This window comes from Sapajus apella, unplaced genomic scaffold (genome assembly GCF_009761245.1).
Source record: "Sapajus apella isolate SASKATOON/1434 unplaced genomic scaffold, GSC_monkey_1.0 scaffold170, whole genome shotgun sequence".
Classification (NCBI taxonomy): domain Eukaryota; kingdom Metazoa; phylum Chordata; class Mammalia; order Primates; family Cebidae; genus Sapajus; species Sapajus apella.
In genome coordinates this window covers 610,892-629,992 of record NW_022437110.1, presented here as the reverse complement: position 1 = coordinate 629,992, position 19,101 = coordinate 610,892, and the positions used below count along the sequence as shown (strand labels likewise).

At 64.4% G+C, this 19,101-nt stretch overlaps 1 protein-coding gene across 2 annotated transcripts in view; it reads right to left on the bottom strand.

Annotated features, from left to right (window-relative positions):
- Window positions 1-3,043: 3,043 nt before the first annotated feature.
- JAG2 (jagged canonical Notch ligand 2) overlaps window positions 3,044-19,101 on the bottom strand; it is a 25,742-nt gene continuing 9,684 nt past the window's right edge. The window contains exons 3-26 of one of the 2 annotated variants that reach the window (XM_032267594.1): window positions 18,385-18,442; window positions 16,500-16,751; window positions 16,358-16,418; window positions 13,058-13,188; window positions 12,853-12,972; window positions 12,542-12,655; window positions 12,202-12,315; window positions 11,857-11,970; window positions 11,731-11,777; window positions 11,437-11,610; window positions 10,179-10,329; window positions 9,950-10,102; window positions 9,762-9,875; window positions 9,367-9,480; window positions 9,158-9,271; window positions 8,826-8,942; window positions 8,542-8,569; window positions 8,374-8,459; window positions 7,587-7,700; window positions 7,362-7,477; window positions 6,726-6,968; window positions 5,948-6,079; window positions 4,786-4,942; window positions 3,044-4,531 (exon numbers count right to left, since the gene is read on the bottom strand). In XM_032267594.1, the coding sequence (XP_032123485.1) occupies window positions 4,035-4,531; window positions 4,786-4,942; window positions 5,948-6,079; window positions 6,726-6,968; window positions 7,362-7,477; window positions 7,587-7,700; window positions 8,374-8,459; window positions 8,542-8,569; window positions 8,826-8,942; window positions 9,158-9,271; window positions 9,367-9,480; window positions 9,762-9,875; window positions 9,950-10,102; window positions 10,179-10,329; window positions 11,437-11,610; window positions 11,731-11,777; window positions 11,857-11,970; window positions 12,202-12,315; window positions 12,542-12,655; window positions 12,853-12,972; window positions 13,058-13,188; window positions 16,358-16,418; window positions 16,500-16,751; window positions 18,385-18,442 (3,321 nt within the window). In that variant the 3' untranslated portion in view covers window positions 3,044-4,034. The remainder of the gene's footprint in view (window positions 4,532-4,785; window positions 4,943-5,947; window positions 6,080-6,725; window positions 6,969-7,361; window positions 7,478-7,586; window positions 7,701-8,373; window positions 8,460-8,541; window positions 8,570-8,825; window positions 8,943-9,157; window positions 9,272-9,366; window positions 9,481-9,761; window positions 9,876-9,949; window positions 10,103-10,178; window positions 10,330-11,436; window positions 11,611-11,730; window positions 11,778-11,856; window positions 11,971-12,201; window positions 12,316-12,541; window positions 12,656-12,852; window positions 12,973-13,057; window positions 13,189-16,357; window positions 16,419-16,499; window positions 16,752-18,384; window positions 18,443-19,101) is intronic. The other variant, XM_032267595.1, reaches the window with a different exon arrangement.

Here is a 19,101-nt window from a genome sequence, read left to right as displayed (position 1 = left end):
TGGGAGCAGCTCCAAAGTGTGGCGACAGGCCCTGCCCCCTCCTCATGTGCCTCTGAGCCTGGTATCCCCCAAGCTCACTGCCCACCAGGCCTGGGGCGGCCCAGGAGCCCACTTTGGTGACATGCACCCCAGTGACAGAGGAGATCTCCCCCTGCACGGTGGGTCAGAGCACTGACCCGTCAACAGGGGACCTCCACTGAGGCCAGGGTTCCCCCCACTTCACAGCAGTGGAGGACACAGCGGCTCCAGGAACTTGGCAGCCAGGACAGGTGGCAGGGCACGCCTGCGAGTCCTGAGGAACAGACAAGAGCAGAGGGGGTCCCAGGCCCAGCGGCCAGAGTCGGGGAGGCCACCGGTTCCTGCAGCCACAGCCAGAGAGGCCCCAGGAGCCTGGCCCCAGCCTGGGGGTGCCGGGGAGCCTGCCTGCCTTCGCTGGACTTGCTGACCACACAGCGCCCTCTCTAGGGGCAGCCACCCACCCTCCCGCAGGGAACAAGGCTTTGGTGGCAGCAGGATGAACCCTCAGGCCTAACCCTCACTTGTGGACCCTGGCCTCAGCATAGCAAACTGTGTGAGGCAGGTGAGTGGCACTCTGGCGGCGTGGAGGTGGTCTAGGGGCCAAGGGTGGGCCCTGCCAGGCTCACCCCAGGAGGCTGGGCCAGAACCCAGCCGGCTTCATGATCACGCCACAGGGCGGTCGCACTGAGATGAAGAAAAGCCCCATCCTCCGCCCTGGCGTGGCATGAGATGGTGAGCAGGAAGCCTGCCAGCTGGGCCTGGACCTCTTGGCACTGCCATCCACACGGGCTGGCCATGGCCAGGCACCAGCTAGGCCTGAAAAGGCACAAGGTCACCTGAGTGGGGATTAGGACTGAGTATGGGGTGGAGGGAGGCCATGAACTCCCAGTGGGCTCAGGACACTGGACAGCAAGCTCAGGGTGGGGAGAAGCAGGCCTGCCCATGACGGACATATGCGGGCAGCTGCAGAGGCTCTCAACTCAACCTATGCACACGTGGCACACACATGCCCTGTGAGTGCCACCCTTCCACCTCCAACAGCCGCACACCCTTACACAGGCACAGAGGCCTATGTCCTGTGAGACTCCAAGCCAGATGCATCTCCCCGAGGCTACAGGGGCTTCCCCAGAGTATGGGGAACACACCAGCACAACCAGGAAGGGGCAGGCCTGTGGGACATTTCCTGCAGAAGTGATTGGGCAACCCAGCCCCACCCATGACACCTGCTATACCTGCTGCACCTACTCACTGCTCACCCCGCGCCTGATGGGCTCCCGTGGGCCTCAGTACAGCCCCCGCCAGGCTCTTACCCGGGTCCCCCCCTCAGCTGCCGATGCTATTTTCTATCTGTTGTCCTGGGTTGCAGCCTGGATCATTTCTTTTAACTTATCTTCTAGTTCACAAATTTTCTCTTCAGCAGTGTCTAAGAGTGGCTGCCAAACTATTCCTAGAGTGTTTAGTTTGAAGGTTGTATTTTTTTCATTTCCAGAAGTTCTACTTGGTACTAGGTAGAAGTTTGTTTGGCTTATCAGCATTTCCAAGCCTGTCTTGGAGCACAGCAAGCTTTTTACAATCCATGTCAGAGAATTCCAGTACACTTCGATGCCTCTGCACACGTTTCTCATGGCTCTCAATCATGGCACCAGGTTCCCATGTGCTTGGTCTGATTGTGGTCTACTTACTGACACTGAAAAACCATTCATGAGACATACAGGCCTAGGACAAAGGTGATTTCTACTTGGTCCTACCAGGAGCCAGGGAAACTGCAAGTTAGGGAAACACTGTTTAAACAGAAACCCAAAGCCTGCCGTCTTTTTGGCCAACCTGGTGGTGGAAACATGGGCTTCATGTCCTCAGGAGTCATTGTGTACATGACTCCTCAGGGCCACCCTTCTGCCTGAACTGCCTGGGCAACCCCTAACGGCCAAGGCAGGAGGCAGGTTTAACCCGTCCCCACCCTGAGGACACAGGCCTCAGGCTTGTGAGCAGTCAGTGGCGAGCAGGGTCTCCTACCAGCGTGTGTCTCTGCATACCTGGCTGAACACGGTGGAGGAGCTGCGGGGACGACCCCAGCTGGAGTGAGACCGCCCCTGGAGTACACACCACAGCTCACCTGCACGGCTTCCGGAGTCCACAGCAGCAATGCACAGCAGACATCCACAGTAACTTCTGCAGCAACCAGCAAGTCTTAAGAATTACCAGGTCAGAATTTGCATTCATTCATTCATCTATTCATCTGCTTGACCTGTGCAAGGCAGCCTCCCTCCCCGGCTGTCAGCAGGGCTTTTTCCTTCTCTTTTGTACAGATCTGGTTCTTGGCTTTGCTCCTTGACTCAGTTGACCTCCTGCCCCTCACAGCAGGGTAAAGATTTGCATCTCACTGACAGACGGCTCGATTCAGCCTTCCATGCCCAGCCCTGCAGCCACCATGCCATGTACCAGGTGGCTTCATCAGTGAGATGCAAAGCCAGCTGCAGGGCCAGGTGGAAGGGCTGCTTCCCTCCTGCCCGCAGTCTCTCCAATGTTGACCTTGCCTCTGAATGAACAAGCATAACAAATGAATGAATGAATAAATGAATGACTAACAATTTTGACCTGGTAATTCCTTAAGACCTTGATAGTTCTTCGTGGGTATTTTATAAAACCACTAATTTTCTGCTATTTTATAAAACCACTTCCAGCTGTTTGTCATCAGGGTCCAGTGCAAGGCACCTGCAGCTCCCTCCTGGTACTCGGAGACTGTGTACCAGGCCCAACAGCTCCAGGCCCTTGTGTGGGTCTCAGCACCAGCTCCCCCGTTCCCAGGAAGGTTTTGGCCAAGCCTGCGTCCACCACCTTGGCATGTCAACACGTTTGAGGCCCTGACTCAGCAGGACCGTCTCACCCTCCATGGCCACCACAGCCACGTGGACCAACACCCAGAATGGGCCCCAGTGCCCCATGCCTCTCTGCCAGCGTCGCTCTCCCCAAATCCGACTCCGAATACAAAAGGAACAGCATCCAAAGAACAAGGGAGGCTGGACTGTTGAAGTTATTAAATCAAATATACAGAGTGCTTCCTTTAATATGTACACATTTACAAAAATGCACTTTCACGAGGAGGGGCAGCCGGGGCCAGCAGGGGGGCAGCGCCTGGTGCCACGGCACACATGGACAGTTGCAAGGGATCTGTGTGAAGGCACTTGTCACGAGCTTCAGTACTGCCGCCGTCCCAGGAGGGGAGAACTGCGCAGCAGGAAGGGCACTTCTGAAAGCACAGTGGAAAGATCGCTGGAGCGGGCGTTCTGGGCAGGAGGAAGCGCGGACGGCAGGCAGGACGGGGCTGGCCAGCAAGCGTGAGGTTGACCCGCTGGCCTCAGGCCGCGTCGATGAGCTCAGGCCCCACTGACAACCACAGGTGCTGCCAACAGCCACAGGCCGTGCTGGGGGCCGGGGCCACATCAATAACCAGGGTCCCACCGACCACGTAAGTCCCACTGACGGCCACAGGTCCCATTGACAGCCACGAGTCCCACTGAGAGCCATGGGCCACACCATCAGCCACGGGTCCCAACAGCCACAGGCCACACCATCAGCCATGGGTTCCACTGACAGCCACGGGCCACGCCAACACAGCCATGGGTCTCACTGGCACTTTGGCCTGGAGCCACAGAGAAACCCAAGTGAGGAATAAAAGGAAGATTCTGTAAACAGTGCACAACCTCTGGTAACAAACGCTACACGATTTGGTGAGGACACAGACACCCTTTGCTCTCTCCTGCCACACAGCGAGTGCCATGCACGGGAACTTTACAAAAATAGCAACCATCCAAGAATTCGCCGTTGTCTTCTGCCTGACAGCTACTGAATAATTTATACAAGGTTAAAGAAAGGTAGAAAATAAACATTTGTTTTTTGTTTTTGGTGGTTTTTTACACAAAATAAACTATGCACATGGCCTTGGCCTCCAGGTCTGGCAGGTGGCGTGGCTCCCATGAGGGTCCCGGTCCCGGTCCCGGCCCAGCTGGCGGCCGCCCCTATTCCCTGCCGGCGTAGCGGGTCTCGTTGACGCTCCTGACCGCACGGTTGTCCACTTTGGGGCCTGAGGCCCAGCGGGCCGGCCTCCCTGGCGAGTGGCCAGGATCTTTGGTGAATTTGTGCGAGAGGAATTTCTCCGCTTCCAGGGAGTCCTCCTCACCACGGCCCAGGTCCTCGTCCTCCTCGTCCTCCCTGACGCCCGCGTGACTCGCTGGCCCAGGCAGTGCGTCGTCCGCCCTGCGTGGTGGCGGCGTGAAGTTCTTGCACTGGTAGAGCACGTCCTTGTGGCCCCCACCGCCCCAGGGGCCGCTCCCTGGCCGTTCAATGGGGTTGCGGATGGGGTTGAGCGGGGCCCACTGGTTGTTGGTGCTCTCCTCCCGCGGCAGCCGGCTCCTCTCTCGCTCTTTCCTGCGCTTGCGTGTCCACCACACGCACAGAACCACGCATGCCAGCCACAGCATGCTGAAGGCTCCACATAGCACGGGCACCAGCAGACCTGGGGGCCGGGGAGAAGGGCCAGTGGGTACTGAGGTCAGGGCGGCTGCAGGGTGCTAGCCACACACCCAGGCCCCACCTTCTGGTTCCTGGCTTGTGGGGAAGAGTCCCAGGACGGGGCCTGGAGGGCTGGGCAGCTGGGGCAGCAGGTGCCAGGGACTGCTGTGTTCCCGGTGGCTGCACGACAGGCTGGCTCTGTGCCCCAACGCCTGAGCTGCCTGCCTGGCGCCTTCCCAGGCCCACCTCCCACCTCACCTGTGGAAGAGCCTCCCACGACGAGCGTCTCCACCTTGACCTCGGTGACGGCCAGGAGCAGCGAGCTGTTCCCCCGCTGGGTGATGGCAGCCACAATGGCGTGGGCTGCACCCTGGATCAGGCTGCTGTCAGGCAGGTCCCTGGCAGGGCTGAAGGACTGCAGCAAAAAACAGCATTGTAGGCACAGCCTGAGGGCCCCAGAGCCTGCCCCCAGGACTGAGGCCCTGGCCACAAGGGAGCATGGCGCATGGGAGAGCCTGGAGTCCTCCGGTGGGGACCTCAACGCCGGGCAGTGAGTGTGTCGAAGGGGATGGGGGATGGGGGATGGGGGTGACGCCGTCCACTGACACCTGCTCTGATGGCTGTCCCTTCTCTTCTCATCTGTTCCCAGCCCCCACCCCACCTAGGGGTCCACGCCCCAAGGGCACTACAAATCTAGCACCTCCACGAGGCCACGGTGACCCAGGGCTGTGCCCTTGTCTCCATCACATGCCTGATGGTGCCGTGACTCGTGCTGGCTCACTTCTCACATCTGTCCTCTGCCTCTACTGCCTTTCTGTCACCTAGCAGCACCCACCCATGTCCCCCGACCCCATCTGTGGTGGCTTTAGGACACCAAAACACTGTGTGTCCCTCCCATGCCTGGCCATGACCTCCGCCCACCACACTGAGCCATGGCCACACCCACTGCTCTGCACACACTCACCACGTCCACCCCCACCACACCATGATCCGGAACATTCCCTCTCCTCTCCGGGCACATGCCCACCCCAGTCTCACCCGACCCCCTTGGTATCCACTCACATCTGACACCCCCCAGGGCTGGAGCAGTCCCAAAGCAGGCCTTGCAGGGAGGCCTGAGCCCTCAGACTCCCCTGCTGCCTGTGATGTGAGGACACAGAGGCAGACGGAGCAGGAGACCAGGTGAGGACACAGCTGCAGGGGAAGCGGGCTCCACCCCACAGCCCTGCCCGTTCTGATGCTGGCCGGGCCCAGGGAGCAGTTCCTGCACGGGCCGCAGCCCCAGCCTAGGGAGACATGCCTGCCTGCAGTCCCTCCACACCAAGACCAGCCTTGCCAGAGCCTCTGCCTGGCATGGCCAGGACCTGCACAGGGCAGGACCCAGTGCCCACCCAGGTGCTGCACACCACTAGGCACTCACCACAGCCACCTCCACGGCGCTGGCCTCCGAGGATGCCCGGTCACAGAGAAGCACTAGCAGGCGGTCCCGTGCCACAGCCCTCGTGGCTGGCAGAGAGCGGATCCCAGAGCAAATGGCGCCCACTGTGGTGCCCTGGGTAGAGACAGGCAGCGCGTGGGCAGAGCAGGGAAGGACAGGGCCGAGAACCTGACACCTATGTCCCTGGACCGGCACTGTGGGTACACGCAGGACACACCCCGCAGCCTGCCCAGGAGAGCACAGCAGAGATGCCAAGGGACTAGTGGGGGCAGCTTCCCAGCAGGCTGTGCCCTACCACCCATCCTCATGGAGGAGCCAGCTCCACCTGCAGGCGGTGGGGGGGAAAGGTAGAGCAAGCTGCAGCGGGTCTCCTGTTCCGAGCCCCTCCTGGGAGACGGGACCCAGCTTCAGGCACACAGCAGACAAAGGTGGGTCCTTGGCCAGGGCAAAACTGCCCGTGAAGCCGCAGCCCAAGAGCCAGGCCAAGGCAGCCATGGCACCATCAGTCCAGGCCCTCAGGACAGCTGGACCAACAGGCACCCCATGCTGGCTGCTCTCCCGGCCTCCTCTGCCACCCCCACCTGGCACCGAGCCCAATGTCCCTCGCATCTGACCCCACAGGGCCACTCTCTGTGACCACGAGTGACTGTTCAGCCAACCAGGGCCTCCCTGCCCCACGGGGCTGGGCTCTGGCCACGCCAAGAGCAGATGCTGATGGGTGTGTGGCCTCTGCAGGCTCAGATGCCGCCAGGTCCCTCACCTGCGGCACATGGTCACGACTGAAGCGCAAGGTGAGGCGGGCGCAGTTATTGTCCAGGTGGCCAGAGCGAGGCAGGCAGGGGGTGCTCGGTGGCTCTTCTGTGCCGCACTCCCCCCAGGCCTCACAGGGTGGTCGCAGACATTGGCCTGGGGCCTTCTCCAGGCACCTCTGCCCCAGCGGGCACTGGGCGCTCAGGGCCTCGGGCTGGCCGGACAGCAGACAAGGCTTCCATCCACACCACACCTGGACAGGTGCACACAGGACAGTCAGATGCAGGCGCATGAACCAGGACCCACAGGCAGGTGCAAGTCCCACATGGCGGAGGGACACCACCCAGGTCTGCAAGCCCCAGGGCCCCAGCCCGGCCGCCCCAGGGGCTCCCAGGGAGGCAGGTCAGGCTGGACAGCAGACAGGGCAGGCGGAGCACAGCGGGTCCAGGCCAGGCCTCTGCGTCCCAACCTCACATCGAGGCATGGGGCCTACCTGGGCTCCCTTCTCCCTGGATGTCCCTCAGAGGTGGGCAGATAGCTCTCAGCCCACCCTGACCCCAGCACCCGCCCCCTGATCTCACAGAGTGGTCAGGGTCAGCGAGCACCAGCCTGGGGCAGGGCAGGGAGGCTCCCAGGCAGCCCGCACCTTACTGCAGTCACGGCGGCCGTCCAGACAGCGGCAGCTGTTACAGTCTTCCACCCAGGAGCTTCCATGTGGGAAAGGAGTGCCCCGGGACCAGCAGGACCTCCCGAACCCAATCACTGTGGGGAAAGGGGGCTCGAGGGTCAGCAGTGGGCATCTGGCCCGGGGACCGGGCCTCACCCATGCCCCCTAACCCGACCCAGCCCAGGGCAATCACACGGGGCCTACCTTCCTGGCACCGGGGACCGGCTCGGCCTGGTGGGCAGCTGCAGCGATACCCGTTGATCTCATCCACACACGTGGCCCCATAGGCACAGGGTGAGGACTGGCACTCGTCAATGTCTGCCGGGAAAGCAGCCACTGCTCAGCACAGTGAAGCCAATGCCCACCGCAGGACCAGCATGGCCTAGGGCAGCAGGGAGCCAGGGCACGCGGGCGCAAGCCCCAGGCTGATGAGCAGCCCCTGGGCCAGCACGGAGGCCTTGCCAGCCCTGGAGGGCTCACCTGCCCCACCACCTAAGCTGCTGGCTGCCCGAGGCCTTCCTGAACCCAGCCTGACACTGGCCTCCTCCATCTATCTGCCTCTGCAGTGGGTCTGTCCCGTCCTGGATTAGCTCCAGCTGCTGGGTCAGGCCAGCCAAGAGATGCTGGACGGACAGCTGGGCCAACAGACACCTGGGCCGACACCCAGGACGGCTGCCCTCCAGCCACAGAGGGTCCCATGTCAGGCCACCCGCTCAACCCCCACGGCTCCCATCCTTCTCCTCCCTTGGCCCCAGAATGGTCCGTGGGGCTGGGGCCCCCCACTTCATCACTTGGCAGGGTATGCCCCAGGAACCCCACAGGACACAGACATGTGGGAAAACTGAGGCTGAGAGGCAGGAAGTGGTTGTGGCCACACTGCCCTTCAAGGGATATGGACATTAATGTCCCCAGACTCCTGCAGACTCCTGACCCCTCAGCTGGGCTGGAGGAGCTCCCGGGGCTGACCCACAGCCCCCGACAGGCCACTCACTGATGCGGCAGTCGGGCCCCGCGAAGCCAGGCGCACACTCGCAGCGGAACCAGTTGACGCCGTCAACACAGATGCCACCATTGTAGCTGCAGAGCAGAGGGTGGGCGTCAGGCGGCCCCTGCGGCAGGCCAAGTCCCTCCCCTGCTGCGGCCCCAGGATGCCACTCACCAAGGCAGAGGGTTGCAGTCGTTGGTATCTGGTTTGGGAGAAAAAGGCAGAGAATCAGTACCCAGCCCCAAGTATGTCAGCCTCTGTCCAGCCTCAGCATGATCACACTGTGGGGCTGGGGCTGGGGAGGATCAGGGGGCTGGGCACAGCCATCAAGGAGGGTGCCTTTTGTTGGGGGTGGGGCACTAGCATGAGGGGCTGGCAGAGGAAATGGGGAGAGAGTCGGGGGCGGGATGTGCCTGGGTGGAGAGAAGCGACCCCCGCCCACACGCTCCCGCACTCACTGTGGGTGCATGTGCGGCCCTCCCAGCCATCCCGGCAGATGCAGGAGAAGGAGGCCCCACTGCCCACGCAGGTGCCCCCGTTCACACAGGGGTTGGGCAAACAGCTGCTGTTCTTGGCTGCAAGGAGAGGAGGAGGAGGAGGGAGCGTCTCACCTGGCCCTGGGGCAGGCCCCAGGTCTCCACACCACACCCCCAACCCAGACAGGGCAGACAGACCCGGGGCAGGGGGCAGGTGTGGCCCTGGAAAAAGACCCCTCGGCCCAGCACGCGTGAGGGAGCGGCTCCTGGGAGGGCCCGTGCCCGGGGTGGCAGGGGCGTTGGGGGCTCCTCACCCACGGTGCAGGTGCCACCCGTCCAGCCAGGGGGGCAGGCACAGCGGAAGGTGTCGCCGCTGTCATAGCAGGTCCCGCCATTGCTGCAGGTGTAGGCATCGCACTGGAACTCCCCTGTGGGCAGATGGGCCACTCAGCAGTTGGGCCCCAGACCGCCAGGGCCAGGGTCCTAGGGCAGCTGGCGGCAGCCAGGGCCTGTTGGCACTCACGTGAGTGGCAGGTCTTGCCCTTCCAGCCGTCATCACACGCGCAGTAGAAGTCGTTGACCAGATCGTAGCAGCGGCCGCGGCTGTGGCAGGGATCGGGAAGGCAGTCGTTGGGATCTGGGGGCGAGGACGCCGGTCAGCGGGCGGGGGGTCACCGGCGCTTAGGGAGGGCTTCCCGGGGGAGGAAGCACTGGAGCTGGGCCAGGGAGGACAGAGGGGCAGGGAAGGCACATTGGGGTGGGGGGGCTGGTCCCGGGCATGGGGCAGCAGCACCCTCTGGCTAGGCCCTTCCGGGTACCAGCCCGGCAGCGCCCAGGCAGTGGCCACCTCGGGCTGCTGAGGGGCCCACAGCGGTGGAGGCCCACAGGGCCCGCATGGGCGGGCACCGGGACACTCACTGGTGTCGCAGAGCTCGCCCTCCCAGCCGCTGGGGCAGAAGCAGCGGAAGGCGTCCACCTCGTCGATGCACGTGCCCCCGTTGCGGCAGGGCTGGCCCAGGCAGTCGTCGATGTCTGCGGGGGTGAGCGGGTGAGCCGGGGCCGAAGGCCAGCCCAGCCCCACCCCAGCCCCCGTCTCGGCCACTTACTCTCATGGCAGTAGGTGCCGGTAAAGCCGCTGTCACACACGCAGGAGAAGTTGCCCCCGGGCTGGCTGACGCAGCGTCCGTGGGGGCCACACACGCCAGAGGCTGCCGCACTAGGCGCCCCGGGCCCCGCGTCCAGCCCGCAGCCGTCGATCACTGTGGCAGCAGTACGGCTGGGGTCAGGCCCACCCCTGCCCACCATCTCCCCCCAACCCCATGCTGCCGCCAGCACCTCTGCAGGCCCCACCGGGGCACGGCTCCCGGGGCGCAGAGCAGTTCTTGCCACCAAAGTCATCGGGGCAAGCGCAGTAATAGTCACCCTCCAGGTTATAGCAGCGAGCGCCGTTCCGGCAGGGGCTCGGCTCACAAAGGTCAACGTCCACCTGTGGGGGGGACACCTGTGAGATCCCAGGCCGGGGACACAGGCCAGGCCTCTGTGGCCACAGGAAGGCACATCCCAGGGAACCTCAGGCCCCTCCACCCTGGCCCGGGCAGTGCCAGCCAGAGCCCAAGACCCCTGCCCAACTGAGACTGCCCAGGCCTTGTCAGTTGAACACTGACACCGAGGCCCCCATCTCCACTGCAACGCAGCTTCCTCTGCCTCCGTCGGGAGGGATGAGGCCTTGGCACCGCTGCTGGCAGGAAAAGTAGCTCCTGACCCCCTCACATACTGCCAGGCCACCCTCAGAGCCAAGACTGGGTTTTTCCAGGGCCAGCCCCTGCCATGCTCACAGGACCTGAGGTCAGACCCCAACCCCTTCCCTGGGCCCCAAGAAGCCCTCTGGATATGAGGCCCAACCTCCGCACCAAGGCGAGGGCAGGGTCTTGGGCTGCCCAGGGTGGGAGAGAGGGAGGTCAGGGGAGGTGGGGGAGGGGTGGCGGGTCAGGGGAAGTGGGGGAGGGGTGGCGGGTCGGGGGAGGTGGGGGGGGGGGGGGGGGGGGGGGGTGGTAGGAAGACAGCAGTGGGGAGGCAGGGTTCGGGGGATAGGGTAGGGGATGGTAGGGACACGGGTTTTGGAGGCAGGGGAAAAGGGGAGATTGGGGGAGGGATCCAGCACAACAGATGCTCAGAGGGAGACGAGAGCGTCAGCCCGGAGAGAGATGCTCACTTGGACCCAGGACTCACCCGTGGCAGGTGCATGCTCCTCTACCATCAGGCACCCACCATGCCCCATGTGCTCTGCCCACCAGAGTGCCCTGCCCTCCAGTCCCAAAGGGGTACACAGATGGACAGATGGGCCTGGGCAGCCAGCAGCCTGGGGGCTCCTGGCCTAGGACACGAGGATGGCCCATCACAACAAACAAGGCCCACAGGGGGCCAAGCCAGTGACAGCCCCATGCGCCCACCCGACACCCAGGGAGGCCTAAGCCTGGGACGCCATGGGAACAGCTAACCCTGCATCACCCCGTGGTCACTCAGGTCAGGGGACGAGGCCTACCCTACAGCTCCCAGAGCAGCAGGTGGGGCAGGGTGGCCAGGCACACCTCACCTCGCAGAGAGGCCCGGACAAGCCCTGGGGGCAGTGGCAGCGGAAGCCGTCAGCCAGGTCCTCGCAGAGGCCGCCGCTGCGGCAAGGGCTGCTGGCACACTCATCTCTCTCCAGCTCGCAGTGCCGGCCTCCAAAGCCCCGCGGGCACACGCACTGGTACCCGTTCACAAGGTCCTGGGCAGGCCAGCCGGGTGAGCCTCCTGCAGGTGCCCCAATGGCCCCACAACCCCCACACCACACATCCTCCGGGGTCCCGCAGTCCCCATGCCACACACCCTCCCAGCCCCACCTCACCTTGCAGGTGCCCCCGTGCTGACACTGCCCACGACAGTCGTTGATGTCTGGGGGCAGAGGAGCAGGGTCAGAGGCGGAGTCCCATGCGCCTCGGCCCGCCTGCCAGTGCCCACCCCCCATACTGACTGATGTGGCAGTTGATGCCCTTCCAGCCCGGGATGCAATCACAGTAATAACCGCCAATCAGGTTTTTGCAAGAAAAAGCGTTAAGGCACGGCTTCCCTTCACACTCATTGGCGTCTGTGAAAGAGACAAGGGGGAGCCATGGGCTCGGGCCCTGCCTGCTCTGCAGCACCACGCCTGGCGCCCGCAGCCCAGCAGCCCAGCAGCCCAGCAGCCCAGCAGCCCAGCAGCCCAGCAGCACCAGCAGCACCAGCAGCACCCACAGCCCAGCAGCACCAGCAGCACCCGAAGCACCAGCAGCTCCGCATGCGCAGCCCACGCTCCTGCGCACATGCTTGGAGCCCTTACCCAGCTGGCAGGTGGCCCCCACCCACTGCTCGGGGCAGATGCACTCGAAGCCATCCACCTGGTCCACGCAGGTGCCACCGGCTGCACACGGGTTCGAGGCACACTCGTCAATGTCTGCACAAAACGGAGAAAGGTGGGGCCATGGCAGTGTGATCCATGGGGACGAGGTCCCTATGAGCAGGGGGGACAAGTCGGGGTCTTCCTGCCACTTGTCCTCGCCAAGAGCCAAGACATTCACAGCCACACATGTGGACTTGACCACCGAGCCCCACCTCAACGAGCTGCCCCACTCCCACCACTGATGCCAGGCAAGGTCCCCTGCCCACGTGCAGACACTCACCAAGAGCACAGGTGGGCCCGCTCCAGCCTGATGGGCAGTGGCATTCAAAGCCAGATGGCACCTCATGGCAAGAGCCCCCGTTGGCACAGGGATTAGAGGTGCAGGCGTGCTCAGCTGCAGAATCACAGAGGGGGTCAAGGCTGGCAGCCAGGCCCCCAGCCTTCCACAAGTCCTCCTCCCCAAGCCCACGGGGCCCCAAGCTGGGGGTCAGGAGCCCACCACACAGGAGGCCAGAGGGATGGGGCCTCACCGGCTCCCCAAGGAACCAGTCCCTGCCTGACTGGGACTTGGGCGGCATCTCCCCGGCATACCCTTCTCACAGTTCCTCCCCGAGTAGCCGTCGGGGCAGGTGCAGCGGTACTGGTCGGGCTCGGCATTGATGCACGTGCCTCCGTTGGTACAGGGGTGGTGGTTGCCACAGTAGTTCAGGTCTGCAGGCAGGGGTGGGACGCTCAAGTGAAAAGCCTGGCCCCCGCCCGCCGCCCCCCGCTCTCCGCCCCCAACCTCCGCCACCACCTTTGTCGCAGAGGAGGCCGCCCCAGTTGGTCTCGCAGCTGCACTGCCAGGGCTCCACGCAGCTGCCGTGCACGCAGCCAGGGTAGGGCACACACTCGTCACAGAACCTCCCTTGCCAGCCATAGCTGCACCTGGGGGAAGGGGAGGGGCGCGAGACCCGGTGAGCTGTGGCACCTGAGCGGGTGGTGGAGGAACCTGGCCACACCCAGGGCCAGCGGGCGGCCTCGGGCCTTTGAACTGCAGCAGCCCCAGCCAGGCAGTGGTTGCGGCCCTGCCGGCCAGCCCCACTGTCACGGGCATTCCCGGCCGCTGGCGGCTGACGGTCAGCCCAGCTGTCCCGTCACTCCTCCCTGAGCTATTTTGGGACTCACCCGTGAGCTGGGCCCCGAGAGCAGGCGCCAGGAAAGGAAGGCCCTGCCTGGACCCCGGGTATGAGAATGCCGGCTCGGACTCACCAGATGCTGCCAGGGCCAGGTGGCACCAGGGGCTGGGTAGGCCGGTGGGCAGCAGAGGAGCACTCCAGGCCCTGCCTCAGCCATGTGGCCCTGGGCACAGCACGCGCCCTCACCCCCACCTCAAAGGCAGTTGTTTCTCTCCCTCCCAGTAAAGTCCCACAAAGTGTCCATCTCACAGATGGATCTACTGAGGCCCACAGGCTGCCCTGGGCCAGCCCTGCGCAGGGTGTTCCTCATGCTGGAGAAGCTCCAGCACACCCTCGAAAACGGCCCTCAGGGGCCTCTTGGTCCCCAGGCCTGGCCCTGCCACAGGCTATTGGTCAACATCCCCTCTTGGGGGTCCTCCAGGAGGGGGAAGGTGGCCGGGGCAGAAGCTGGCCTGCCTCGAGGGTGCCGCCGCCAGCCCGCAATCATGACACCCGAGGCCCAGCAGGCTGCCACTCAGGCCCTGACGGGACGCTGGGGGGGCCCTTCCTAGAACTCTCAGGTCCCGCAGGACGAGAATGACGTCCAGGCCACGTCACTTCCACACCGGCACCCGCCACACTTTATTTTTGTAAAAGGAAAGAACCACGGCCCTTCCTGAGCCGCCCTCAGCCACACAGCCAGCAAAGGCCTAGCAGCCCAGCCCAGCCGCCACAAATGGGGAAACTGAGGCTGGGGAGAATGTGTCTCCAGTCCACAGCCCTGAATGCAGTAGTCCATGTGGGTGGCCTCACATCCCGCCTGGAATCCCTCCTCCATGGACATAGAGACCCAGGCTCAGGCTCAGGGCAGGGCTGTGCACACCTTGAGTCACCCGCCAGAGAGTGCCACGGCCAGGCTCAGAGCCTAGCCCTTATGGGTCCCAAGGGCGTGCTCTCGACCCAGGGCGGGGCAGCCCACGCAGGCCCCCGTCTCCCGGTTTCCCCAGCCAGCAGCCCCAAGGCCCTGGAGGGGCCGCAGCAGGAAGGCGCAGTCATCTCCGCAGCATCCGGTGGGGGGGGCGCGTCCTGCGCTGGAACCTGAGCCGCCGAGGCTTCGGCAACAGCTGGGCCTCCCCCGCAGGGCCAGCACGAGGGGCGGGCGGGGCTCACCTACCATCCCCACCCACCAGACCCCTGGATGCCTGCTCCTCATCTTCCTGCAGGGGAAGGGCAGGGACGGCCGCCTTCCTCCAACCTCGGTGGGACATTCCGACTGCCAGCCCCCAGCCATCCAGATTGTGTGGTCCCACAGGGCCAGGCGAGGCTGCTTGGGCCAACTCCTGCAGGCCCGCCTCTGCCCAGACCAGGCCGACCCTGCTGCGCATCCTGGGCTAACTGGAGGCTCTCGCACCCGGCCGGGCTGTGTGTGGAGTGACCGGGTGGGTGGCCCTGGCCCGGCTCGCCTCCTTGCCCTGGGACTGGCCAGGGCAGCTCCTCACAGGAGGCTCCAGGCCACTCAGCCGTGGGGCTGCGGAAGGACCACCCACCTCCCCACCCTGGCTCCCAAATCAGCTGGGTCCCAAACTCCGCCCCTCCCGTCAGAAACACCAGGCTGTGTGACCCTGGGGAAAGCATCTCGCCTCTCTGTGCCCCAGTGTCCTTGTCTGAGAAGCGCCCATGGAGGAAGGAAAACCCACTCCTCAGAGAGAGATCCTGGGACCCCCTGCAACCCAAGGCGGGCTGGAGGGCAGCACTCACGCCCACCTGCTGTCTCTCCGCCAGCTCGTCCCCAGCTTGCTCAGACATAGGAAGCTCCCCGATCAGAGCCCACACCCACTCCAGACCCTGGGCCCCAGGCCCTCCTGCTTCCCCTCCACTTCTCTGCTCCACTCTAGTGCAATGCTAGCCCCCCAGCCTGATCCCCCCACACCCTGGCCCAGGTCCAGAGGCGTCTGCTGTATGCACTTGGCTACGAGACCCTGGCCACTCGTGGAGGCCCTGCCAGCTCCTCATCTGTATGCCCTGACCTGTGGCGGCCAGGACGGGCCCCTCGGCCTCTCTCCTCTCCATCCTCCCCCTCCTTCCAGGCTTTAAACACCTCCTGAGTGCCACAGACCCCCATGTGGCTCGGGCCGGGCCTTGCCCGTGAGCTTTCTCGGTGGCTTCTGGTGCCGGGTAGGCGTCCCCCTAACGCCATCCACCCCACTGCTGCCCCTGCCTGCTCCTCTGCGGCCGCTCTTTTTCCAGTCACGGGGTCCACTCTTCAGCAGTTTGGGGTCTTCCTGACCCCACACTCTTCCTCCTTTTTCAAATCCATCCACAAATCCCTGGGCTCCACCCCAGGGTGTCTGCAGGACCCTCTCCACCTCCCACTGGCCCCTCTCCCCCAGCCCCCACGTGCCCTGCCGCATCCTCCTCCCCGCATCTCCTCCCCGCAGCCTCCTCCCGAAGCCTCCTCCCCGCAGCCTCCTCCCCATAGCCTCCCATCTGCTGCTTCCACATGCAACAGCTTTGGCCCTTCCACCTACCCTGCCTGGCTACCAACCTGCCAGCAGCCTGTCTTCCCTCCCTGGCCCTGCAGGCCTCTCTCCCACCCTGTCTGCTCTGCCACCTCTCACCGCCCACCCTCTCCCCACGGGCAGTGCTACCATGTCCCCTGCCCATGCCCCACCTCCGGATGGCTGGCAGCCTCCAGGCCTCTGCCCCCTGGCCACGTGGCTGTCCAGCCAGCCTCCCTGATCTCCTCACCGTCCTCATGGGGCTGTCATCAGACATACCCCGGGCTGAGACATGCACCTACCGCACTGACTGAAGAGCCTCCCGCTCACCGTGTGCCCGACCTCCAGCCAGCGCCAGGCGGCTCCTGAGAGCCAGGCTGTGTGTGCCAGTGCCGTCTGCTGCATCGGATGGAAGGGCGAAGACAGGCACAGCGCACTCACCTGCACTCCCCAGGCACGCTGCATCCCCCGTGGAGCAGATTACACCCTTGTTTACACACGGCTGCGAACGGAGGGGAGGAGAGACTCAGCTGCAGCCAGCGGGCCCAGGGCCTGTGCCCGGGCGTGCCGCCATGGCCCTCACCTTCCTTGCACTCCCTGCCCATCCAGCCGTCCATGCAGGCCTTGTTGCCGTACTGGTCGCAGGTGTAGTGGCCGAAGAAGTCGTTGCGGGGCCGGCAGAACTTGTTGCAGGTGGCGCTGTAGTAGTTCTCGTCGCAGCGCACGCGGATCTGCAGCTCCAGGTGCGCCACGTGGCCGCTGAAGTGCAGGCTCTTCCAGCGGTCCTCGGGGTTGATCATGCCGGCGTGCGACACCCGCTCGATCAGCAGCTCCTCTTGGGGGGGTGGCAGAGTCAGCACAGGCTGGAGGAACCCACCCAGCCAGGCTGCCTCGGGGGCGATGGGGAGGGGCAGAAGTCTGCAGCACGTCGAGGCCGGGCACAGCAGGCGGCAGCACAAGGAGGGCAGGCCCGCTGGCCAAGCTGCTGCAGAAAGCTCAGGGCCCAGGAAGCCTGTCCCTTCCGCCACCAGCCTTCAGTCCCACTCCCACTTAAATGCAGAGGGTCAGGGGGCCTAGCTTGGAGCTGGGGGGGCTGCAGGGAGGGCTGCTGAGACCACGGGCTCCACAGAGAAGGCACGGCTGCAGCCAGGGTGTGAGTCCCGGGTCCCACACCCGTGCCGGCCCACCGAAGCCCTGCTCTAGCACCTGCACCCGCCTGGGCACTGTGCCCAGCCCTGGCCAGCACAGGCACAGTGCTCCGCTGCCCTCCCGTCTCCTGCACTGTGACTGGCTCCCACAAGTGCCAAACACTGCCACCATCCCCACCTCCAAACAAGCCTCCCCAAAGGTCCCCAAGACAGACAGGTTCAGGGACCTGCTGGCTAAGCTTCACTTTAAGTAAAGCCAGCGGGAGACCAGGGGCTGAGGGCAGCCACAGCTGCTGGCGCTGATAGGCAAGGTCCGTGCTGCTGGTCCCTGTGGCTCAGCACAGCTTCAACTTTTTCCACAATAAAAGGTGAAGGGGTCCTCCAGACCCCACCTCTCCTGCCTCTTGGGCCAAGACCTGGGAGGACTCCGTGCTGGCCCACTCCCCCGGGGCCTCCCAGCTGCCCCAGCCTCTCCAGGCCCACATCATCAAGAGCCCTGCTGACGTTGCTCTGGCCTCAGCCCAGCTGAGCCTCCGCCACCCCTTCAGGGAACACCCCTCCCCTGGGCCACTGGGGTCCCCACGGCTGCTGCTCCCCACCCAGATACCCCCACCATCGTCCCAACCCCGTGCCTCCACTTCTGAGAGCAGTTAGGGCCCCTCACCCTTCAGACTGCCCCTGGTCAGAGTCACCCTGACATGCCCAGATTCATGTGGCAGCTCCTTGATGGTCCCTGTCCTGGCCCCACAGACATAGCCCGTGTCCTCTCAGTGGCTTGCCAGCCCCCGTGATTTGAGCGCGGCCCCGGCTGCCGCGGCTGCCCCTCCTGCCCCTCCCACACAGCGAGCCGGCTCCTGCCTGGGACTTCACACGAGCTGCTCCCTCGGCCTCAGGGAGTGGGTGCTTCTGCATTTACCCATGGAAGCCCTCCCTCCCTTACCCCTGCAGGGCCCTGCATAGGCCAGCCAGCCAGCAGGCAAAACTGAGGGAGACGGCCACCAAGGCCCCGTGCTCCAGGACAGACAAGCAGAGGGGGCCACAAAGCCAGAGAGACACTCAAGGGTGTCACATCCATTGAGCCACGGACATGGGTCCCCAAAGAGCACACCCAATAGGACAAGAACATAGACAAAGCCAGGACTAGGGCGGAGAGTGCAAGCACAGCTCTGCAAATCCCAAATGTGGCAGAGCTTCCCGGCAGCCAGAGCAATAAGGGATATAGCACACATGATCCTCTGGGTAAAGGAAGGCTTTGTACCAAGCAGGCAGAGGACCTGGGCCCTGCCACTAGAGCAGCCGCCTGCCCCAGGGCTCACTCACCATTCGGGGTGGTGTCGTTGTCCCAGTCCCAGGCCTCCACGATGAGGGTGAAGGAGCGCTGCGGACATGGGGAGGCGGGTCAGGTGCCTGAGGCCGCACCTGTGCCCTGTCCAGGGTGGGACAGGGCCCGGGCTTCCAACTCTGCCCTGGGTCTGCCAGGCTCTGGCCCTTCCTCCCCAGCCAAGGACCCCCTCCCAGAGTCCTCACAGGACCCACCACCCTCCTCATTCTCGAGCCACGTCCTCTGCAATCTCCAGAAAGGGAGACTGCCCTCCGGGCCACTCAGGCTCAGGGGCTTCACTCAGGCTCAGGGGCTTGGGCTCCCTACCGTTGGGTACCAGAGGCCCAGCCTGCCCTGAGCTGGCTCAGGTCAGCACGGAGCACAGGAAGAGCAACTGTGGGGGCGGTGGGCAAGGGGCAGCCTGGCTGGAGTAGCCACAACGGGGGCCCAGAGGCCCCAGACCTGAGCGTTTCCAGGGGAAACGCCTCACGGGGGGTGACCACTGGAGGGAATGTGAGGCCCCACCACAAGCCTGCCAGAGAGGAACAGGGCCCGTCACCCTGCTGGCTGCCCTCCACTAGGTGCACGGGGCGTGGGGGGGAAGTAGAGGGCGCCCAGCCAGAGGCCCCCGACAGGCCCGAGCTCAGGTCCTGCAGTACATGGCACACAGGCAAACCCACACCTCCCTCCACCCCACAGGACGGGGGCAGGAGGGG